The sequence below is a fragment of the Gossypium hirsutum genome, chromosome A12 (genome assembly GCF_007990345.1).
Source record: "Gossypium hirsutum isolate 1008001.06 chromosome A12, Gossypium_hirsutum_v2.1, whole genome shotgun sequence".
In the NCBI taxonomy this organism is placed as follows: Eukaryota; Viridiplantae; Streptophyta; class Magnoliopsida; order Malvales; family Malvaceae; genus Gossypium; species Gossypium hirsutum.
Genome location: NC_053435.1, coordinates 81,866,445 through 81,887,174, shown reverse-complemented (window position 1 = coordinate 81,887,174; position 20,730 = coordinate 81,866,445). Strand labels below are relative to the sequence as shown.

Genomic DNA, 20,730 nt, shown 5'->3' with positions numbered 1-20,730 from the left:
GGACTTGAATCCTAGAGAAATTATTGTATTTTCGAAGTGTATGTCTGGTTTTCTCAGCTAGTCTTTCTTTTTTTAGTATCAACATAAAAAGTCAGTACAAAGGAGATGAGCCCAAGGCTTATCCCACAACACTTCCCAAAACCTTGCAGTTAAAGGAGTGGAGAGAGAATTAAGGTCTAGAGAAGCAACCCTTGCAGCTAGCCTGAGAAATAGTGCCTCCACTAAAACTTGTTGGAGTCATAACGACACCTAGAAGATCTCCAAACAGTAGAGGAGCAAAGGCTGAGGCACAACTTTGACAGACCAACTACGAATGCCATCAGGCAAGGCCTAGTGCAATTACACCAGTCGCCATCAACACCATCACCGGCAGAACTCCAAAGACAACACCGACGTCCCAACAATAAAAGCAGGGTCTTTGAAAAACGAGGGGAAAAGAGAAGAAAAGAAAAAACATAACAACAAACGGTTGATCTAAGGCAGCTCGACAAAAGAAAAGAAATACCATCTTGTGCTTGTTACTCGATTTTCTTTATTACATTTGATACATTACTTATCAAATTGAAGTTTGTGAAATTATGATTTTAGTCTTGTATTGTATTTTTTTTTATACATACATGATTTTTTATTTGATATCTAAATTATATTTCGATGAGAAAGAGATAATTGTGAAGATTATTGAAATTTATTTTATATACATTTTTTTATTTATTATTTTACATCTGTTGTTTTTATAAGTATACATGTGTGTTGAGATTTTTAATTCTTATTATAATACACTTACGATGGAAGTGTAGTATACATTGAGTAACCTAAACAAATTATTGCCACTAAACAATAGCTTGTTTACTAAAAGGATATTCTTTTCGATCAACAAAACAACTACATGTATAACAAAGAATGCATGATGAAACAATTTTTATGAAATCACCCAGCTGAAATATGTCATGAACCAGCTGAAACAGTCCCTAGCTTCCACTCTTAAAATTGGCCTGCAACAACACCAAACTCAGCTTCTCATCATTCAATTCCTCCGATTCCTAAACATTCCATATGCCCACAACCTCTTCGATCTCCTTCCAAATAAAACTGTCTTCCTCTACAACAAGCTCATCCAAGCTTACTCCTCAGTTAACCAATCCCATCAATGCCTCACTCTCTACTCCCAAATGTGCTTCAACAACTGTTCCCCCAACCAGCATTCTTTCATCTTCCTTTTCCCCGCCTGTGCTTCACTTTCCTCCCTTTCCCATGGCCAGATCCTTCATACCCATCTTCTCAAATCTGGGTTTGGTCTTGATTGTTATGCTTTAACCGCTTTGCTCGATATGTATGCAAAACTTCGTGTGTTAAAGTTTGCTCGGCAAGTGTTTGATGAAATGCGTGTCAGAAATGTGCCTACTTGGAACGCTTTGATTTCTGGGTATTCTAGGTGTGGGGATATGAAGGAAGCTTTGGAATTGTTTAAATCAATGCCTGAGAAGAATGTGGTTTCTTGGACATCGATGATATCGGGTTACTCGCAGAACGGGCAGTTTTCGAGTGCGTTAGATATGTTTTTAAGGATGGAGAAAGAGAGTGGAGTTAAACCGAATCGAGTGACCATTGCTAGTGTGCTTCCTGCTTGTGCAAGTCTCGGAGCATTGGAGATTGGAGAAAGGATTGAAGCTTATGCAAGAGAGAATGGTTTGTTTGAGGATTTGTATGTTAGCAATACTATCCTCGAAATGCATGCGAGGTGCGGTAAAATCGAAGTAGCGAAAAGGGTGTTTGATGAGATCGGGAAGAGGAGAAATTCGTGCTCTTGGAATTCAATGATCATGGCTTTAGCCCTTCATGGAAAATCAATCGAAGCTCTCGAGCATTACGAGCAAATGCTGGTTAGCATTTCGTTGTACTCCGGATACATCTGCATTCCTATTTCAGTTTCATCCTTTTATGTTTTATTTCATTGATTGTAACAGCATGAAGGAACTGCACCGGACAATGTCACATTCGTGGGAGTTCTCTTAGCATGCACGCATGGAGGATTGGTTACAAAAGGACGAGAACTTTTCGAATCAATGGCGAAAAACTACAACATCAATCCTAAATTGGAGCATTTTGGATGCATGGTAGACCTCCTAGGTCGAGCCGGAGCATTGCAAGAAGCTTACGATCTTATAAAAACCATGCCTATGAAGCCCGATGCTGTGGTTTGGGGAGCTCTTTTAGGAGCTTGCAGCTTCCATAAAAATGTCGAACTCGCAGAAAAAGCGGCTCAGCCTCTCTTTCTGCTCTAACCATGGAATGCAGGAAACTGCGTTATTCTTTCTAATATATATGCATCGAGGGGGCAGTGGGACGGTGTTGCAAAGCTAAGGAAGATGATGAAAGGTGGCCACATTACAAAGGCAGCTGGATATAGCTTCATTGAAGAGGGAGGTGAAATGCATAAGTTTCTCGTGGAGGATAAATCGCATCCGAGATGTGATGAAATATACGAAACCTTACATCGGATCTCGATAGTGATGAAGCTACAAAACAAATTAATTGACTTTGAGTCCGAGCTTACAGTTTGAACTATACAGTAAAAGGCCACAAAGGGATATTCCATTAATCGAACAATAAAGATGCGTCCGCAATTACAAAGTCATGTAGGCTGGCTGGGTAATATAAGCCAAACCGAACCTCGTTTATGTTATCTAGGTTGGCCAATCTATTTGCCGATCTAGGTACAAAAACAAAGTCCAAATAATCAAAGTATCGAGCAAAAGAACGGGCCTCGGAAATTAAATAGCACCCTTGTCGCTCGACCGCCCATCACCATGCCGTCTGCATCTCGAGCCATGACTCCCAAGCCTGCGACTTGCTCATCTACATCCATAGCAGCATCGGCATTTACCATAAATTAGCGCTCCGAAGGTGGGTACCATCTTACCATCCACAATTGCCTAGGTGGAATTGAGTAGGTTGGGTTGATTTCAATTCAGATTAATATGTGTTAGGTAAATTTAGATTCTAAATTTTTTTTTGTATAATTTCGGGTTTGAATCATTTAATGTTTAATTTGGTTCATGCCATTCAGGCTAGTTGGTCGGGTTCTTTTGGCCCAAACATTTCAAGTTGCTTAATTCCGGTTTGGAACTTGAGTTCGGGTTAATAGTTCAAAATATTTTAGTTTTTGCTCATTCTGAATTTGGGTTATTTTGGAGTCGAATCATTTTCAAGTTTAAGTTGTTTACATTTTATAATCAAATTAAATTGATTAGTTTGAATTTGGGTTAACCAGATTATATTTTCAAACAAGTGAATTGTACTCAATATTATCATTAAAACATCATGAAATATTACAAAAGCAACAAATAAAAGAGAATAATTAATTACTATATTATTTTTCATTAATTTATCAAATTAATATATTAAATGTCAAATAATAATTAAATAATCTTTTGTTTAGGGTAGTTTCTTAAACATTTAAATGGGCCAAGTAATTTTCCTATAGCCCAATAGGTTCTTTATATGTTGGCCTGAAAACCAGCCTACTTTTTAGGCCTTCCATAGGCCCATTGAAACTCAATTAAGTTACGCCCTTAATCCTCTAGCGGATAATATTGCATCTCGCTTGATGGAGTTTTAATCCAACGGTTAAAAATGACCATGGCAACGTCAACCCTAAATTAACCTTTTTTGAGGGCTTAGTTAAAATATGCTTAAAGTCCCTATATTTTCTTACATTTAAAATTTAGTCTATCTATTTTAATTATTAGAAATTTAATCCTTTAATTTTTGTATTTCAAAATTCCAACTACAATTGTTAACATCTTAAAATTTCTTTCTTAAATTTACTAGTGTGATATTTTAAAATAAAAGAAGACATATTGCGATAAAAGTATCGTGGAACCTCTATACTAGGGAGTTATTTTGCATTTTGCCCCTCTTTACTCAAGGAATGAACAAATTAATCTTTATAGATTGGATCAAAGAGCAAACCGATCTTTTCTATTAAAAATTTCATCCATTTCTTATGTTAAAAATTGGCTTAACTGATGAAATCACTAAATAGTTATACATAGCGTGTCACGTGTACACCGTACAGACGTACATGGAGTAGTTTTTAATAGTAAAAGTAGATGGTTCTTTTAATAGAAGGACCCAATTTTGCTCATTGAACTAACATACAAGGAATGATTTGTTAATTTTTTTAGCAGTGGGGTAAAATACAATCTGTCTCCTATTACAAGAGTCTCCATGGTAAAGGTGTAGTCAAGGGGTTGGCAAGGCCCCACTCCCTAAAATGGAAAATTTTTTATTTAAGCTTTTTAATTTTTTTTTAAATTTTAAATTAGTAAATGTAAAATTACACTTTAGTCTCCCTAAAAATAATAAAATTTTGATTTAATCCTTTAAAAATTATAAAGATATAGCTATTCAAATTACGAAATTACATATCGTAAAAATTAAAATTTAAAAGAAACAATAGATTAGATTCCAAATGTACTTACTTGTAAAACATTTTATCCTTAGGGCATATGTGTAATTTAAACTATTAATTTCCTTTGTCCCTTTCATTACCCACAAATTCCAAACACGCTTTCTCTCTATTTAGGGTTTTCCGTTAGGGCTTAATGACATTTATCGCTTCATCACAAGGTACTCTCCATGCCCTTTTTTCCCCTTCCCGTTATCTTGTCTTGTCTGTTTGGTTCCTGAGAAAGCGAAAGAAAACGCAACGGTCTGTTTTTAAAGACAAAACAGTAGTGGTAATTTGATTCCCCCTCCCCCCTTAATTCTTGCTTTAGGTATCTGTTAAAGGATAAAGGTGCGATTCTTTTGGTGAAAAAAACAATGAGGCCTGTGTTTGTGGGGAACTTCGAGTACGAGACTCGGCAATCAGAGCTGGAGCGTTTGTTTTCAAAATACGGGAGGATCGAACGGGTTGATATGAAATCTGGTAATATATATGAAAACAATAAATGTTACCCTGTTTTTGGGATTATGGTTTTAATATTATTAGCTAAATGAATATAATATTTCTTTTATTTTAGATTGTCGGTTAACTGGGTTTAAGCCTTTCTGAATCTAAAATGCTTTCTTTTTTTTTGGTTTGGTTCATCGTCGCCTTTATATATTTTGTTGATAGTTGGCTGATCATAACACATTTATTACATTGCTTCTTATGTTAACCATGTATATACATGTTCATGTATGCGTGTATATATATAATCGTTCTGTATTATTTGGAAATGATGGAGTTGCTCCAGTGGAGTTTCTCTTATAATGAAACCCGGTGGAGCGATTTGTCGAGTAAGAATCCGGCATATATCCTTACACAAGGATGCATTACATTGATGTTTGAATGAACAAAAATAGTTGAATGGGCACTTACCTTGCTTTGGGATTGAATGTCATGTCAGCATCTAGAGGGGGTCTGTAAATGTGATCACAGCAGGATTTCAATTTTATTGGAGCAAACCTCCGGTTTAAGTCTTTGTTTTGACGCAGGAACTTATACTAAGGGAAAACGAGCTTCTATCAGGGCTCGCCATCTTTCTGCAAAAAAAACTTCTATTGCAATGGAAATATTCATGCCTTCCTGTTCTCCTGCCACTCACACAGATGGCATCATCCTGCATTTTCTTCACTCGATCATGTTACTTCTCACACTTCCTCACTGGCTGGTGGGGGACCTTATCAAATTATCATGCCATGCTCTTCCATTTCTGAACTTCCTTCTGTCTGAATGGCCAACCATGCTTTGCAAATGATGTCTCAGACCTGAATAACTTGGAATTTTAACCTTTAATATGTCACCATCTTGATTTAAGTTCATCATGCAACGCTTCTACATCCTTATGTGCATCAGCCCCTTCCTTCACATGTATGCAGGTTTCGTATATTTTTCTTAGTTCTTGAAGGGATAAAGAAATTCTGTGATTTAGTTAATGTACCACTAATTGTGAAGGTATAGGATGATTATACAACCTGTCACTTTTGCCACTAATTATAAGTTTATGTTGCAGGATTTGCCTTTGTTTATTACGAGGATGAACGTGATGCTGAAGATGCTATTCGTGAACTTGATAATATTCCTTTTGGTTATGACCGACGGCGACTGTCTGTGGAGTGGGCTAAGGTGTGTTATTGTTCTTTCTACTGTTGCTTGTTTGGAGTTTTAATGGGAATGAAAGCTGTAATTTCTGATTTTTAATATTTGTCAGGGTGAACGTGGTCGACGTGGTGATGGTTCTAGATCAGTGACAAATCAGAGACCCACCAAAACCTTGTTTGTTATCAACTTTGATCCAATCCGTACTAGGGAACGAGATATTCTAAGGCACTTTGAGCCATATGGGAAGGTTCTTCATGTTCGCATTAGGCGAAACTTTGCGTTTGTTCAGTTTGCAACACAAGACGATGCTACCAAAGCTCTCGAGGCTACACAAAGGAGGTAGAAATAATTAAATATACCTTTTCTTTTTTACTCGTCTTTGCGGTCATTGTCGTTGCTCCTAAAGTACTATATATACCTTTACAGCAAGTTACTAGACAGAGTCGTGTCTGTTGAATATGCTTTAAGGGATGATGATGAGAGGGATAACAGATTCGATAGTCCTAAAAGAGGAGGTTACGATAGACGTAGAGATAGTCCATATGGGAGGTCCCCAAGTCCTGTATACCATAGGCGACAAAGTCCTGATTATGGTAGAGCTCGTAGTCCTGTTTATGAACGTTATAATGGTCCTGCTTATGACAGACGCAAAAGTCCTGATTACGGGAGGCATAGGAGTCCTGAATATGGCAGATACCGCAGGTAATGATTAAGGCCGTTTATTTTTCATTTCTTGTTCTTTTACATAATGTTTTGAAAGATCGTTTTTGTTCGTTGAATCTACAGCCGATCACCTGTTCGAAGGTCCCGAACATAGAAGGGCATCAGATTAACGGTGAAAAGTATTTCGTAGCTCTATGCCTAGCTTTCTATGTATTTTGGTATGTACTTTAAGAACCTATTGTTCATGTTAATATATGTACTTGGCTTTGGATTAAAATGATGCTTTGTCCATTAATTAACAAATCAACTTGCAGTACAATAACATAAACTAAATCATACAAACACACACCATTAAAACACCAAAAGAAGGAGAAGATCAAGGTGAGGTTTTTTTCCTTAACTCTTGATCAATTGCTTTCTCGAGCCACGTCTCGGCATCTTCCATCATCCCGGGGCTAAGCCTAACCATAAGTATACAAAACTCGGTCTGGTTCAATGCGCCATCTCCATCAAGATCACCTTCTTTAACCATATCCCAAGCTTCTTCTTCGCTCATCCCTTCCATACCTAAAAGAGCAGAGTTCTTCTTCAAACTCTCGGCAGTTATCAACCCTCGATCTTCATCTGCTAGTAGACGAAACCCACCGCATAACTCGGAAACAAAAGCTTCCACGTCAAGCTTTTCAGCCATCACAGGTAACAAATCTTCATATTCGTTCTTCGTCGTCGTTCTTCCCTTGTTTTCCATTTATTGCTGAAATGGTTACACCAACATGAATGGGAGGGGGGGTGTTATATAAGGGTTTCACCATTGATAATGATGATGTGACACTGGACCTCATTTTGTCCTCAAACGATTTCAATAAAAAAAAAAGCCTCTTTAAGATCCATTTCATGATGGGTAAAACATGTTTTCCGCCTTTATATTTAGCCCTAAATTAAGGGGATTTTATTTATTTATTTGATTTCACCATCAAAAATCAAGAGATGAGTTTCTAGGAAGGTGCGTATGTGGGGATAATGGTGCGATGTAATCCATTTTGACGTAAGGAATTTGTCCTATGTTAGGCTTTCTACGAAGCTCCTATCAATGATATTTCCATACAAAAACCAACCTACAAAGTCAACTTTGCAAGACGACCGTAATTCTTTAAATGGACTTCAACTGGGAATACTCAAACTTACCTTCACCTTGTAACAATTAGAGGTCCCATTTCATCGTTACATGTTTCACATGCATCATTTCGTCCTTCCAATTTATGGTGTTAGGTGAGAAATAATATTTTGTGGAAATAATTGTCATCCATGTCCTACATCACATTCAATATATATTTATTGCTTATTGAAAACTTTTTCCAAGATCGAAAACTCACGTTTGAGTAAAAATGTTTAAGCTTGTGTAATATATTATTATATCATGTTATATTTATAGGATATAAAACTTAAATTTATAATAATATATGATATTATAGTGTAAGAATTAAAAATGTTATCTATATATAAAATTTGAAATATGAAATAATATAAATATTTTTTTAAAAAATATGAACGGACTTAAAATGGTACGACTAACTATAAATATAAATATATATTTGACTAACTATAATATAAAAATTCATAATAAATAAATAAAAACCGAACAAAATCCACACAAAATACATTTACATGTTACATGGTACGAGAGAAACCCAGTCATTACAAATATAGATAAAAAGACTAAAATCCCTTCCTCCAAAATACGAGTCCCCGTTGTAATTTGTTTTCTGGGGGTCTCTCCAAAAAGCCCAGTCTTCTTGGTCTCTCAAGGTCAGTTATTTATCTACCTGCAATGGATTATTAATTTGGTAAGGTTTAGCCACTATAATCTTTATTCATAACATGCAATATTAAGGGATATAATTTTTTTTTGAATTTATGAAAATTCAGTTTTTTTAAAAAAAATTTATCCCTTCTAATAATATTTTTAAAGAATTCAAATTTTAAATTTATTTTCTTAGAGTATAACAATGTGTTTCAATTACACGTAACGATAAACACTTATTGATACACTATTTTCATAATTTTCAAAATTGGATTGAATCAAAAATCCGCCTGATAGATTTCAAATAATTAGTTGAGCCGCTAATAGATGAGAATTGGTTTTGGACTGTGAGTTAGAGATTGGATGAAACGAAAAAAAAATCAATTAAATTGATTTTTGTTATAAATATCTTATTAAGTGGATATCCATCAAAATTAAGATAAATGTTGATGTACTTTAAATTCTAATAGTTATTAAAAGTAGATGACTTTAGAGATGTTTTGTAAATATTACAATTGATTAATAAAATATGCTCTTTTGCTCTCCTACTTTCTTTGTGTAACAACCCAATTTTTAGTGGTATTGGAAACAGTGATTTGGGATCACTAAATCCGACAAGTAAGTTTGAAAATTTAATAAATTAATAATTATGGGTCAAGTGTGAATTTAGAAAAAAATTTGAATTAGTGAATTTTGTGATTTTTTTTAAAAAAAGAAGAAGAAGAAGAAGAAGAAGAAGAAGAATTTAATAAGTAAATTGGGTCTAAAACGAGTATCGAGACCTCAAAATCCATAAGCCGAGCCATAAATATTTTTATAAATATTTATGGAGTGTCATTGAATTAGTATTAAAATTTTGTTAGAAAATTTTAACGTTTGGATAGTCAATTAATTAAAAAGTACTAAATTAAAAATAGTGCAAAATTTGTTAAATTGTGAGGAAATAGCTTAAGTATTTAAAAAGAGGGATTTAAAGGGCAATTATACTCAAAGGGTAATGACTGGACGGTTTGGGTATGAAATAAGCAAGAAAGCAATGGGAACAAGGGGCAAAATTGGAAATTGTATAAAGGTTAGTAATATAAAATAAAGACAATAGAAAAATCTAAAGATATCATCATTTTCCTTCAGCAAAAATGCCGTGAGAGGTCTGGAAGTTGCTGGTTTTTCATATTTTGACATATGTGAGTTCAATTTTTACTTTTTCTTAGTAATTTTTATATTTTTGTGACTTTTACAATTAGATCTAACTATCTAATTCATTAGTTTTTGATTTTATGGGTGACTTTAAAAGTTACCATGAATAAGTGATGTATGATTATGGTGAATTATTATGGAATTGAAGTTCTTATTTTATTATATGATGATTTTATTAAGTGATTTTGATAGAAATTGATTTTAGGACCTAATTGTAAAAAAGTTGTGAATTAAGGTTTGGTGCTGAAATTCTGATTTTCAAAGGTTTTGTAGTAGCTTAGAATGAATAAATAAAGTATTAATTTAGAAAAATTAGCTCAATTGATGGGTTAATTTAAAAACTGTAAAATTTGAGGCAAAAGTGCAATTTATGGAATTAAAGGATATAAACTGTGAAGTAGAGTAAAATTGAAATGAATGCTAATAAATGAATGATTTTATAATTATAGATCAAGAACCCGAAGTGAATTGTGAAAAATAGAAAATAGCTGATTAGTCCCTGAACTTGTATGACTTTTGTGAATTTGCTCAGGTAAGTTCATATGGCTAAATTTAATGTTTTGATATGAAAATTTCATGAATGATATAGTATATTATTGCATATGAATGTCATTAAACTGTGATAGTTGTAAAATGATATTTGAATAAAAGTACAAATTAAGTGGACCAACGGATGTGAGTGCTTTCGTTCAGTGGCTAAGACGAATAGACAGAAAAGACCATGGTTGGACCATGGCAACATGTGATATGTGATTTCCGTATAAGACCACAACTAGGCTATGGCATCGGAGAGATGTGATTATGTGCTTCCGTATAAGACCATATCTGGGATATGGCATCGGTGTGATATGTGCTACTGTATAAGATCATATCTGGGATATGGCATGAGTGTGATATGTGATTCGTGTAAAACCATGGTTGAGCTATGGCTTCGGTGTGTGATATGTGACTATGTGCAAGACCATAATTTTACTATGGCATTATGATAACGAAGTACTCAATTCGGTAACCGTTCCTTAAATTGATTAAGAAAAGTAAATGAGAAATGGGCCCAAAAGATCAAGAATTGGTGAATAGTGACATTGAAATCAATCAAATGAGTTTATTAATGATTTTGTGATTTATAGGAGGATTTAGTGAAATTAAATGTTATATGATTATGTGCAATGTTCGGTAAGATTTATTTTTCTATGCCTATGAGCTTACTAAGCTTTCATAAGCTTACTCTTGTGTGTTAAATGTTCTTTGTAGATTGACGAGAAATCGGTGGATCGGGTCAATACATCAGGGCACACTATCCAGATTACTTCGGTAAATTTTATTGTGCATTTTAAGGTTTATATAGCATGTATAGGGTTTAATTGAAAGGAAGTGAAGGTGTTATAAATTTAGTTATCAACATTTTTCACTAAAACAGTTTTAAACAGTAGCAATAATCCAAATTTGAAAAATCACCAAAAATTATGGAAATTGACTTAGAGGTTGAATAAAATATTAAATTAAATCCTATTGAGTCTAGTTTTACATAAAAGAAATGGTCTAATAAAAAAAATTCATATTATAAGATATTTGAATTTTTGTGAGGCAAGGTCAGAATAATTTCGAGTTCCCCTGTTCTGACTTTGGAAAATCATAATAAATTTAATAAAAATAATTAGAGGCTTAAATTTATATGCTTAAAATTCTTGATGAGTCTATTTTCAAAAGAAATAAACGGGAATATTATCTAAATTCTGTATGAGGAAATAATTAATCTTTAGTGAAGAGGGGTCAGAACTGTCTGACAGCGAAACAAGGGTGAATTTGAAAAATAAACTGTACTTATTGGCTAAACAAAAAATTCTGAAAATTTTATGGTAAGGATATATGTGAGTTTAGTTTCAGAGAAAATTAGCAAAACTTAATTTGGAGTTCTGTAGCTCAAGATATAAATAATTTAGTGACTATGACTCAAGTGGACAGTTTCACTATGAACAGTAAATATCATGAATTATCTAAAAATGTTCTGAAATTTCTGGTAATGCTCCGTAACCCTATTCTAGTGTCGGATACGGGTTAGGGGTGTTACACTTTGTTCTTTACTCTATGTATATTTATTTTATAACAATTTTTATATTTTAGGCTAAATTTTTTTACCCAAAAAAAATTAAACCCAATTTATTTATTTTCTTTATAAACTAGTCCACTTTTTTTTTAAAACCTAAACCCATGTTATGTTGATGCCCTAGCCCAAAATAATAAACAAAACGAATTAAGGAAGAAATTAAATCTAAATTTTTAAATTTTAATGTTACAATAATGAATATCTAACTTTAGATAATGTAATTATTAATTGAATTTTAGTTTGACTGGTATAAATATTGTTCCTATACAAAAGAACATGGGTTCGAGTATAATGAAGCATATTATCCTTCTATTTATGAGTTGGGAAAGAGTCTTTATAATTTCTTTTAAAACAAAATTCTTGATTTTTCTTTTATTTTTTTAAATAGTGAATCGATTAGTTCGGTGATTAAATCGGTTGAATTGATAATTAATGATCTAATCAATTCGACCACCAATCTAATTATAATTTTCTTTTGAAAGAGAAATTTATTAATTTATTCAATGAATGAGACTCATACAATTCGGGGAAAAAAAATAACAAACACATAACTCGTTGAAGGAAAAGCTCTATCAACACAACAAAAACTTTAGCTTCAACATCAATAAAACATTACAACATGTTGACAATTAAAAACCTTGATTAGTTTTTTTCAGTATAGTTTCCTTTTGATTTTAATCCAAATTCCCTTCTTTAATAATCTTAAACCCTAAACTATTATCAAATAACAATATCATTAAGTTGAAATGTTTTTTCCTAATAAAATTACATAAAAAATATACTTCTATGTAGGATTTTTCGTAAATTTCTTTTATTTATAAGAATCTAGTTAGGCGCTGATATAGAGAGAAGGGTTAAACCGATTAACTAACTCATGAATCACTCGAAACCAATTTTCTCTATTTTGAAATTAGTTTGTTTAATTAAAGCATTGGTCCGGTTTGATGATTTGTCTAGTTCTAAACACTTTGGTTTAATAACTTTTAAAAAATGTTTTGTTTTTAAATATATAAGAATGTTACATTGTGCCATAAGGTGGTGTCATGGTGTAGTTGGTCATCACGTCAATTTAACACACTGAAGGTCTTCGGTTTAAGTCCGGGCGACGCCATATTCTTATTCTTTTTTTAATCTTACAGGAAAGGCAAGGAGGAGCATGGTGGATCCGAAAACCACATGATCGTTAACCCAACATCCAACATCCAACATCCCTCATATCATCTTCTTCATCTCCTTTATCTCCCCTTAACCGCTTCTCAATCCCTTTAATTTAAACCCCAAATTCTCAAAAAAATGGATCCTATCCCACAAACAGTATTACCCAGAACCAAACAGAAACCCGACATAACCACCGTCCTTCGTAAATCATGGTACCATTTAAGGTTGTCGGTGCGTCACCCATCTCGGGTTCCAACATGGGATGCCATTGTTTTAACAGCTGCCAGTCCTGAACAAGCTCAACTCTATGATTGGCAACTCAGACGGGCTAAACGAATGGGTCGAATTGCTCCTTCTACTATTACCCTCACCGTACCCGACCCAGAAGGTCAACGGATCGGATCCGGTGCTGCCACACTCAATGCCATTCACGCCCTCACTAAACATACAGGGGTAGTTGTTAATGGAGGAGATGATGCTGTTGGTTTAATGGGTAAAAAGCATATTTTATTACTTCATGCTGGTGGGGATTCTAAAAGGGTTCCATGGGCTAATCCGATGGGTAAAGTCTTTTTACCACTTCCTTTTTTAGCTGCCGATAACCCTGACGGTCCGGTACTGTTGTTATTCGATCATATTCTTGCAATTGCTTCTTGTGCTCGACAAGCTTTCAAAAATGAAGGTAAAATGAATTTAGTTCACTGTGAAACGATAGAAAGTTCTTGTTGTTAAGTGTTAACCTCTGTTTTTAGTTAATATGACACATGGATATACGGATATGAACTCGAATCTTGGAAAACCTTCAAAAATTCGATGATATTCGGACCCACACTCATATTTGACACTTACAAGTAGGTTACTGGGTTTAAGTCGACACATGGATATGCATATATGGCTTTGAAACATGAAAAAATGTAGAAATGTAGAAAAAATGATGATATTCGGAGCCATATTCATATCTGACAGTTACAAGTAGGTTATTAGGTTTAATATAACATAGATATGCGGATATGACCTCGAAATATGAAAAATATAGAAAATTCGACTACATTCGGACACATACTTGTATCGGACACTTACAAGTAGGTCAATTTTGTGTAGGTGGAGTATTTATTATGACTGGTGATGTACTTCCATGTTTTGATGCCTCTACTTTGATTCTTCCACCCGATTCTTCGACCATTATTACCGTGCCTATAACACTCGATATAGCTGCTAACCATGGTGTCATTGTGGCGTCAAAATCTGAGATTTTTTATGAAAGTTACACGGTTAGTTTAGTCGATAATTTACTTCAGAAACCTAGTGTAGATGAGCTTGTTAAGAATCAGGCGATCTTGGATGACGGTAGAGCATTGCTAGATACTGGGATTATAGCGGTTAGAGGCAATGCATTGGTGGAGCTTGTTAAGCTTGCTTGTTCTTGTCAACCGTTGATTTTTGAACTTTTGAAAAGAAAAAAAGAGGCAAGTAACTAAACCCAAACTTTCAACTGTGTCTCAGTATTGTAATTCTAACTGTTTCGAGTTTTTTATTGTTATTCAGATGAGTTTGTATGAAGATCTTGTGGCAGCTTGGGTACCTACGAAGCATGATTGGTTATGACATCGCCCTTTGGGTGAAGCATTGGTCAACAAATTGGGAAAACAAAGGATGTTCAGCTACTGTGCTTGTATGTTGGACAATAAATAGTCTTTAAAGCATCAAAAACCTTGTTTTAGTTCTCGATTTCTCGTTATTGATTGTCATTTTCAATTGCAGATGATTTTTCGTTTTTACATTTTGGAACTTCGAGTGAAGTTTTGGATCACCTTAGTGCATCTGATTCAGCGCTTGTAGGTCGAAGACACTTATGTTCTATTCCAGCAACCACTGTTTCAGACATTGCAGCATCTTCCGTTGTCCTGTCTTGTAAAATTGCTGATGGTGTCTCGATTGGTGAAGATTCTCTAATATACGACTCAAACATATCAAGTGGAAGCCAGATTGGTTCCCAGTCCATAGTTGTCGGTATGAATGTTCCAAAGGACAGTGATAATATGGCAGGTAATTCTATAAAGTTCATGCTTCCGGACCGCCATTGCCTTTGGGAAGTTCCTTTGGTAGGATGTATTGAAAGAGTGATTGTATTTTGTGGTATCCATGATAACCCGAAAAACCCTCTTAGAAAGGATGGAACCTTTTGTGGGAAACCTTGGGAGAAGGTCATGCACGATTTAGGTATCGAGGAAAACGATCTATGGAGCTCCAGTAGCAGTCAAGAAAAATGCTTGTGGAATGCAAAATTATTTCCCATTCTTTCGTACTTTGAGATGCTTCGAGTGGGAATGTGGTTGATGGGTTTGAGTGATGGAAAAAACCTACACTGTCTTCCTTTGTGGAGAAACTCACCTCGAATCAGTCTCGAGGAGTTGCATAGATCGATTGACTTCTCAAAAATGTGCACTGGATCCAGTAATCATCAAGCAGATCTCGCAGCTGGAGTTGCTAAGGCTTGCATTAACTACGGCATGCTTGGTCGTGATTTATCTCAGTTGTGTGAAGAAATTTTACAAAAAGAGACTTCTGGTGTTGAAATATGTAAGGACTTCCTAGCCCTTTGTCCCAAACTTATCGAGCAAAATTCTAAGATTCTTCCCAAAAGCCGAGCATATCAAGTGCAAGTTGATCTTCTTCGAGCATGCAGAGAGGAAACGAAAGCTTATCAGTTAGAACATGAAGTATGGGCTTCAATTGCTGATGAAACTGCATCAGCCGTTAGATACGGTTTTGGAGGTAAAATCAACTGAATTTGCTTTAAATATGCTTCAGAAAATGTTAAATTGTTCGTATCTTTGTAAATCAGCTTTTTCTATGTATTGCCCTTTCTTTATTTCTCGATTTCACATCTATTTCCATTGATCTTTCACCTTGGTTCAGCACATCTCTTGGAGTCCTCTGGCAGCAAGTCTACTCTGGCCTTCAGGAACAATAACCATGTTGGATCCATGGACAAGCCTTTTTGTCAACAAACAGTGAAAGTCGAGCTACCGGTTCGAGTAGACTTTGTTGGCGGCTGGAGCGATACACCTCCGTGGAGTTTAGAACGTGCTGGTTGTGTTCTTAATATGGCAGTGAGCTTGGAAGGTTCTCTTCCGATTGGCACTATAGTAGAGACGACAAATTCAAATGGAGTCTTGATTATCGATGATTCTGGAAAAGAGCTATATATTAAAGAGCTTACTTCAATTGCTCCTCCTTTTGACGGTGATGATCCTTTTAGACTCGTGAAATCTGCACTGCTAGTAACCGAAATTATTCATGAAAATATTCTAGTATCAAATGGTTTGCGAATAAGGACATGGGCTAACGTACCTCGGGGCAGTGGGTTAGGAACTTCTAGCATCTTAGCTGCTGCCGTTGTGAAAGGACTTCTACAAATCATTGGTGGTGATGACAGCAACGAAAATGTTGCAAGGCTTGTTTTGGTACTAGAGCAGCTCATGGGAACGGGCGGTGGTTGGCAGGATCAGATCGGAGGTTTATATGCCGGAATTAAATTTACAACAAGTTACCCTGGAATACCATTGCGTCTCCAAGTCTTCCCTCTCGTGGCATCTTCTCAACTGATTTCAAAATTGCAGGAACGGTTGCTTGTCGTATTTACCGGTCAAGTAAGTAATCAAGTCTTTCATACATGCTTAGATCTTCGTATTCTAATTGTTATCCTATTACGACCCTGCAGGTTCGACTAGCACATCAAGTCCTACAAAAGGTAGTCCTCCGGTATCTCCGACGAGACAACCTTCTCGTATCCAGCGTCAAACGACTCACTGAATTAGCTAAGATCGGTAGGGAAGCTTTGATGAACTGTGATGTCGATAAATTAGGCGAAATCATGTTGGAGGCTTGGAGGTTGCATCAAGAACTTGATCCATACTGTAGCAATGAATATGTCGATAAACTGTTTGCATTTGCCGACCCGTACTGCTCTGGCTACAAGCTTGTGGGAGCAGGTGGGGGGGGGGGCTTTGCCTTATTACTCGCCAAAAATGCCACATGTGCCAAAGAATTAAGAAGCATGTTAGGGAAAAACCCAGAATTTGATTCAGTAATCTACAATTGGACCATCTACTAATATTTTTTTTCGATATTTTTCGTTTTACAATTTATTTTTGGGTTATTGGTGCCCTCTATCTAATAATTAATAGACGATATAATTCATTGTATTGTAAAATACTATTCTTTTACAACATTTGTGAAATGAAACACTAGAAAGTTCCATCATCTTCTTTTTTCTTTTTATTATTATTAGCATATGTGGGTTTTGGTTCGAAGGATCAGTTTAGTTTATATTATTTCAGCTTTTAATTTATTTGTATTTTGTAATAGTTTAATTTTACTTTATAGTTACTCAAAATTTATTTTTATTGTGCAATGATTATACTATATTTGTATTTGAAAATTCTATAGAAAAAAATTAAAATATTGTATTTTAATATTTTTAATTTTTTCAATCTATAAATTTTATTTTGAAAAGATTTAAACCTAAAATATCATAATTTTGTTTTTGAAACATTATTATTTTAACCAAAATTATATTTAATTATTATATCATTTTTCATAATTATTTTAGCCGCATTCTACCTATCCATAATATAATAATTAATAAAAAATGGTCTATAAATTATGTGATTAGAGTTTGGCTACACTTTCTTTGCAACAAAGTAAAATGTATTTATGGCTTCCATTCTTAAAATAGAAGTGCAATTATTTCAAGTAATAGCATGAAATGTTATTTAAATTAGATTGATTAGATTAAAAATGAATTGAGAAATTAGTTGAAAATCAATGATACAACAAACTTTTCTTTTCTTTGATTTTAAAATTTAAAAATGAAAAAATAACTTAAAATCATACAAGTAATTTTTGAAAATTTATAATTATTAATTTAAAGAATTTATGCTTTGAAATACTTTTGGATGTTTAAATAAATAAAACGAAAGATGATGGAAGTAGAATAAATATTTTAATTGAGTAACTACTTGAGTATTTATATCAAGGTGTTTTAATATTTTCAAGTGCATGAAGAATAAATTGTCTATTTATTGAATAAGACTTAACAAGAAGAAACGAGAAATTAATAACTAATTAAGATCAAAATGTAATTTACAATCGAATTCATTTAATTTTAATTTTTTATCAAATAAATTCAAAAATTATAAAGTCGGTGTGAACTTAAGAGAGTTTCCAAAATGAGGGAAAAAAGGGAAAACGGTGGCGTATGGGTAAAGCAAAAGAGTTTATTTTGTAATAATGAGTTTACAGGCTTTTAGATAATTAATCAAAAGAAATTGAGAACTTCCACATTAATTTCCGATCATCTTCATCTTCATCTCCATCGTAGAGCGCCTAGTGTTTGAATTTATATAAATTCAATCAAATACAAAAACTGGGTCGTTTTAGAAGAAGGGTCTCGTCTCTAATTTTGGCGGGTTAAATTGAAAAACATAAATGGCGAATCTATATGTGAAGGCGGTACCACCGGCTGATCTGAACCGGAACACCGAGTGGTTCATGTACCCAGGTGTATGGACTACTTATATCCTATTCCTCTTTTTCTCTTGGCTCCTTGTTCTTTCCATCTTTGGTTGTTCTCCTGGCATGGCTTGGACCATCGTTAATCTCGCTCACTTCCTTGTACGTTTCCTTTTCTCTTTTAATTGTCTCTTGGTATTTAATGTTGAATTGGGTCCCTTTTTTGCCTGCAAATTACCCCTTTTTTTGTGTGAATTTGCTCTGTATTGGTTGGTTTTGATTAATTTTCCTTTTGGGTCTTTTATGATTTGTTGATTAATGTTGTTGAGCTGTGGGGGAATTATTGTATGCCTTACAGTCTTTATTTGTGATAGGACTATTATTTGAAAGTTTTGAACTTTGCCTTTTTTGTTTTTCCGTCCTTGCAATGTATTGGGAGCTGAAATTATATCGAGTGATATCTTGTTTATTGATAGGAAGTAAGGAAATTAGGGATTTTACATTGAACAATGTCCTTAAGTTTTGAAAAATGCGTTTCGAGTTGAGATATAGGCTGCCTCATACTCGTAATCTCGGAAATTATAGCTTTGGGATTCGAAATTAGTCTATGTCCATCGCATTGGTAGCTTCACTAAATAATTTCCCCAATATATGTATTTGTTGCAGTTGCTTATTCATCTACTTACATTATGTCGTTAACTGAAGTTTTTCGACCACTTAGCTTCATGGTAGTTCTATCTAAGCCGATCTTATGCTTTGTTCTAATGTAAAGGTGATTTGCTAGTTTACTTCACATACCATGCCTTAAGCTTTTTTCTAAGGAACTTCCTTTTTCTGGTTTTGGTCATGTGCTCACTACTGCTTGATAGTATCCGAACCAACAATGAGAGATTTGTCTATTTTTCAGGTTACTTACCACTTCTTTCACTGGAAGAAAGGAACCCCGTTTGCTGACGATCAAGGAATTTACAATGGCTTGACTTGGTGGGAGCAGATAGACAATGGAAAGCAGCTAACACGCAACAGAAAGTTTTTAACCGTTGTACCTGTTGTGCTGTAAGTCTGTTATATGATATATTTCACAATTTTGTTTCCTGTATCTTGCTGATGATCTTTCTTATTATTTTGTGCTGTGCCTCTGAATTCATGTGTACGAGTGTGCATGTATTCGTTTTCGAGCTTTGAATGTAATGAACTATATGGATTACTAGGGAAGCAATGAGTGCGTAAACACGGATACCCACCGATCATACACAGCATGTTCATGTTGGATTATAACAACTGGGTTTTTATACATGACTATTCATGTTACCTTGCTTTTAACAAAAGAGTAGATTTTAGTGTATCGTGTATTTAGTTTTAACATAGTTTATGCGTAATTCATGATTTTTCTAGTTCCGTCAGAGAGCATTAGCTGCTTCCAGTCTTTTTGGAATCCGTTTGCTGACCTTGGGTCATTCAATCACCACTTTTTTTTTACAGATACCTGATAGCTTCGCATACAACAGACTACCAACATCCTATGCTCTTTCTGAACACACTTGCAGTGATCATCCTCGTCGTTGCCAAGTTCCCAAACATGCACAAGGTCCGGATCTTCGGAATCAATGCAGACAAGTGAGTTTTCCTCCCCGTTCAGAACAGTTGATTTCACCAGCTAGAAAAGCCATACATACAGCTCCTTCACCTCTGTTGAAAATGGGTATATCTCTTTGTATAGAACATTTTGAAGGCTTAATGTTCTTCTTTCGTTTTCATGGTGAATTTTCTAACTGCACACTTAGAAGCTCCCCTTTGATCATGATGAAGGAATAATGAGGGTATCAAGTTAAAATCTTTGTATAGTAGAGAAACATAATATATGTTCAATATCATTAAGCTCTTGTCTTCTTATATTTGTGTGTATATGTATTTATGCAGCTATCATGTTCTTATATATATGTCTGTGTGTATATATATATATTTTTTTATGCAGCTATCATGTTCTTATTTTCAGACCAGTGGCAGCCATGGGAAATATCTTAGATAAGACTATACCTAGGCCTTTTTTGTTTGGTTACTCTTTTTTCTCTGATAATTAAGACATTGTATAATCTGGTACAACTATAAGGATTTATCATATGTTATTGTAAATCACTACCTTAATTTTAAAGACTATGCAATTCACTCCTTGGAACTTGTGTAATCTCACATTATATG

The 20,730-nt window shown here is 34.4% G+C and overlaps 5 protein-coding genes across 8 annotated transcripts; 4 read left to right on the top strand and 1 right to left on the bottom strand.

The window, feature by feature from the left end:
- Positions 1–807: 807 nt before the first annotated feature.
- On the top strand, positions 808–3,169 carry LOC107948156 (pentatricopeptide repeat-containing protein At5g08510). Its single transcript, XM_041082845.1, has 2 exons — positions 808–1,880; positions 1,965–3,169. The coding sequence occupies exons 1-2, from the start codon at positions 948–950 to the stop codon at positions 2,280–2,282; spliced, it is 1,251 nt and encodes a 416-aa protein (XP_040938779.1). The 5' UTR covers positions 808–947; the 3' UTR covers positions 2,283–3,169.
- Positions 3,170–4,520: 1,351 nt separating this feature from the next.
- Positions 4,521–7,031, top strand: LOC107948157 (serine/arginine-rich splicing factor RS31). 3 transcript variants are annotated; one of them, XM_016882626.2, is made up of 6 exons: positions 4,521–4,632; positions 4,782–4,933; positions 6,003–6,115; positions 6,201–6,430; positions 6,518–6,793; positions 6,878–7,031. In XM_016882626.2, the coding sequence occupies exons 2-6, from the start codon at positions 4,828–4,830 to the stop codon at positions 6,906–6,908; spliced, it is 756 nt and encodes a 251-aa protein (XP_016738115.1). In that variant the 5' UTR covers positions 4,521–4,632; positions 4,782–4,827; the 3' UTR covers positions 6,909–7,031. The 3 variants fall into 3 exon arrangements, with proteins under 3 accessions (XP_016738115.1, XP_016738114.1, XP_016738116.1); XM_016882627.2 differs by lacking the exon at positions 4,521–4,632 and adding an exon at positions 5,485–5,868 and having other exon boundaries at positions 4,787–4,933; XM_016882625.2 differs by having other exon boundaries at positions 4,595–4,933.
- Positions 7,020–7,502, bottom strand: LOC107948158 (calcium-binding protein KIC). The gene has a single exon (XM_016882628.2). The coding sequence runs from the start codon at positions 7,500–7,502 to the stop codon at positions 7,131–7,133; it is 372 nt and encodes a 123-aa protein (XP_016738117.1). The 3' UTR covers positions 7,020–7,130.
- Positions 7,503–9,665: 2,163 nt separating this feature from the next.
- LOC107948159 (bifunctional fucokinase/fucose pyrophosphorylase) lies at positions 9,666–17,280 on the top strand. Of its 2 annotated transcripts, XM_041082844.1 has the most exons (8): positions 9,666–9,739; positions 11,004–11,063; positions 12,996–13,696; positions 14,116–14,480; positions 14,560–14,686; positions 14,776–15,789; positions 15,934–16,667; positions 16,739–17,280. In XM_041082844.1, exons 5-8 carry the CDS (start codon positions 14,668–14,670, stop codon positions 17,129–17,131), a joined length of 2,160 nt encoding a protein of 719 aa, XP_040938778.1. In that variant the 5' UTR covers positions 9,666–9,739; positions 11,004–11,063; positions 12,996–13,696; positions 14,116–14,480; positions 14,560–14,667; the 3' UTR covers positions 17,132–17,280. The 2 variants fall into 2 exon arrangements, with proteins under 2 accessions (XP_040938778.1, XP_040938777.1); XM_041082843.1 differs by lacking the exon at positions 14,116–14,480.
- A 953-nt stretch (positions 17,281–18,233) lies between these two features.
- LOC107948161 (ORM1-like protein 1) lies at positions 18,234–20,424 on the top strand. The gene is made up of 3 exons (XM_016882629.2): positions 18,234–18,693; positions 19,439–19,587; positions 20,014–20,424. Exons 1-3 carry the CDS (start codon positions 18,508–18,510, stop codon positions 20,150–20,152), a joined length of 474 nt encoding a protein of 157 aa, XP_016738118.1. The 5' UTR covers positions 18,234–18,507; the 3' UTR covers positions 20,153–20,424.
- The last annotated feature ends 306 nt before the right edge of the window (positions 20,425–20,730 follow it).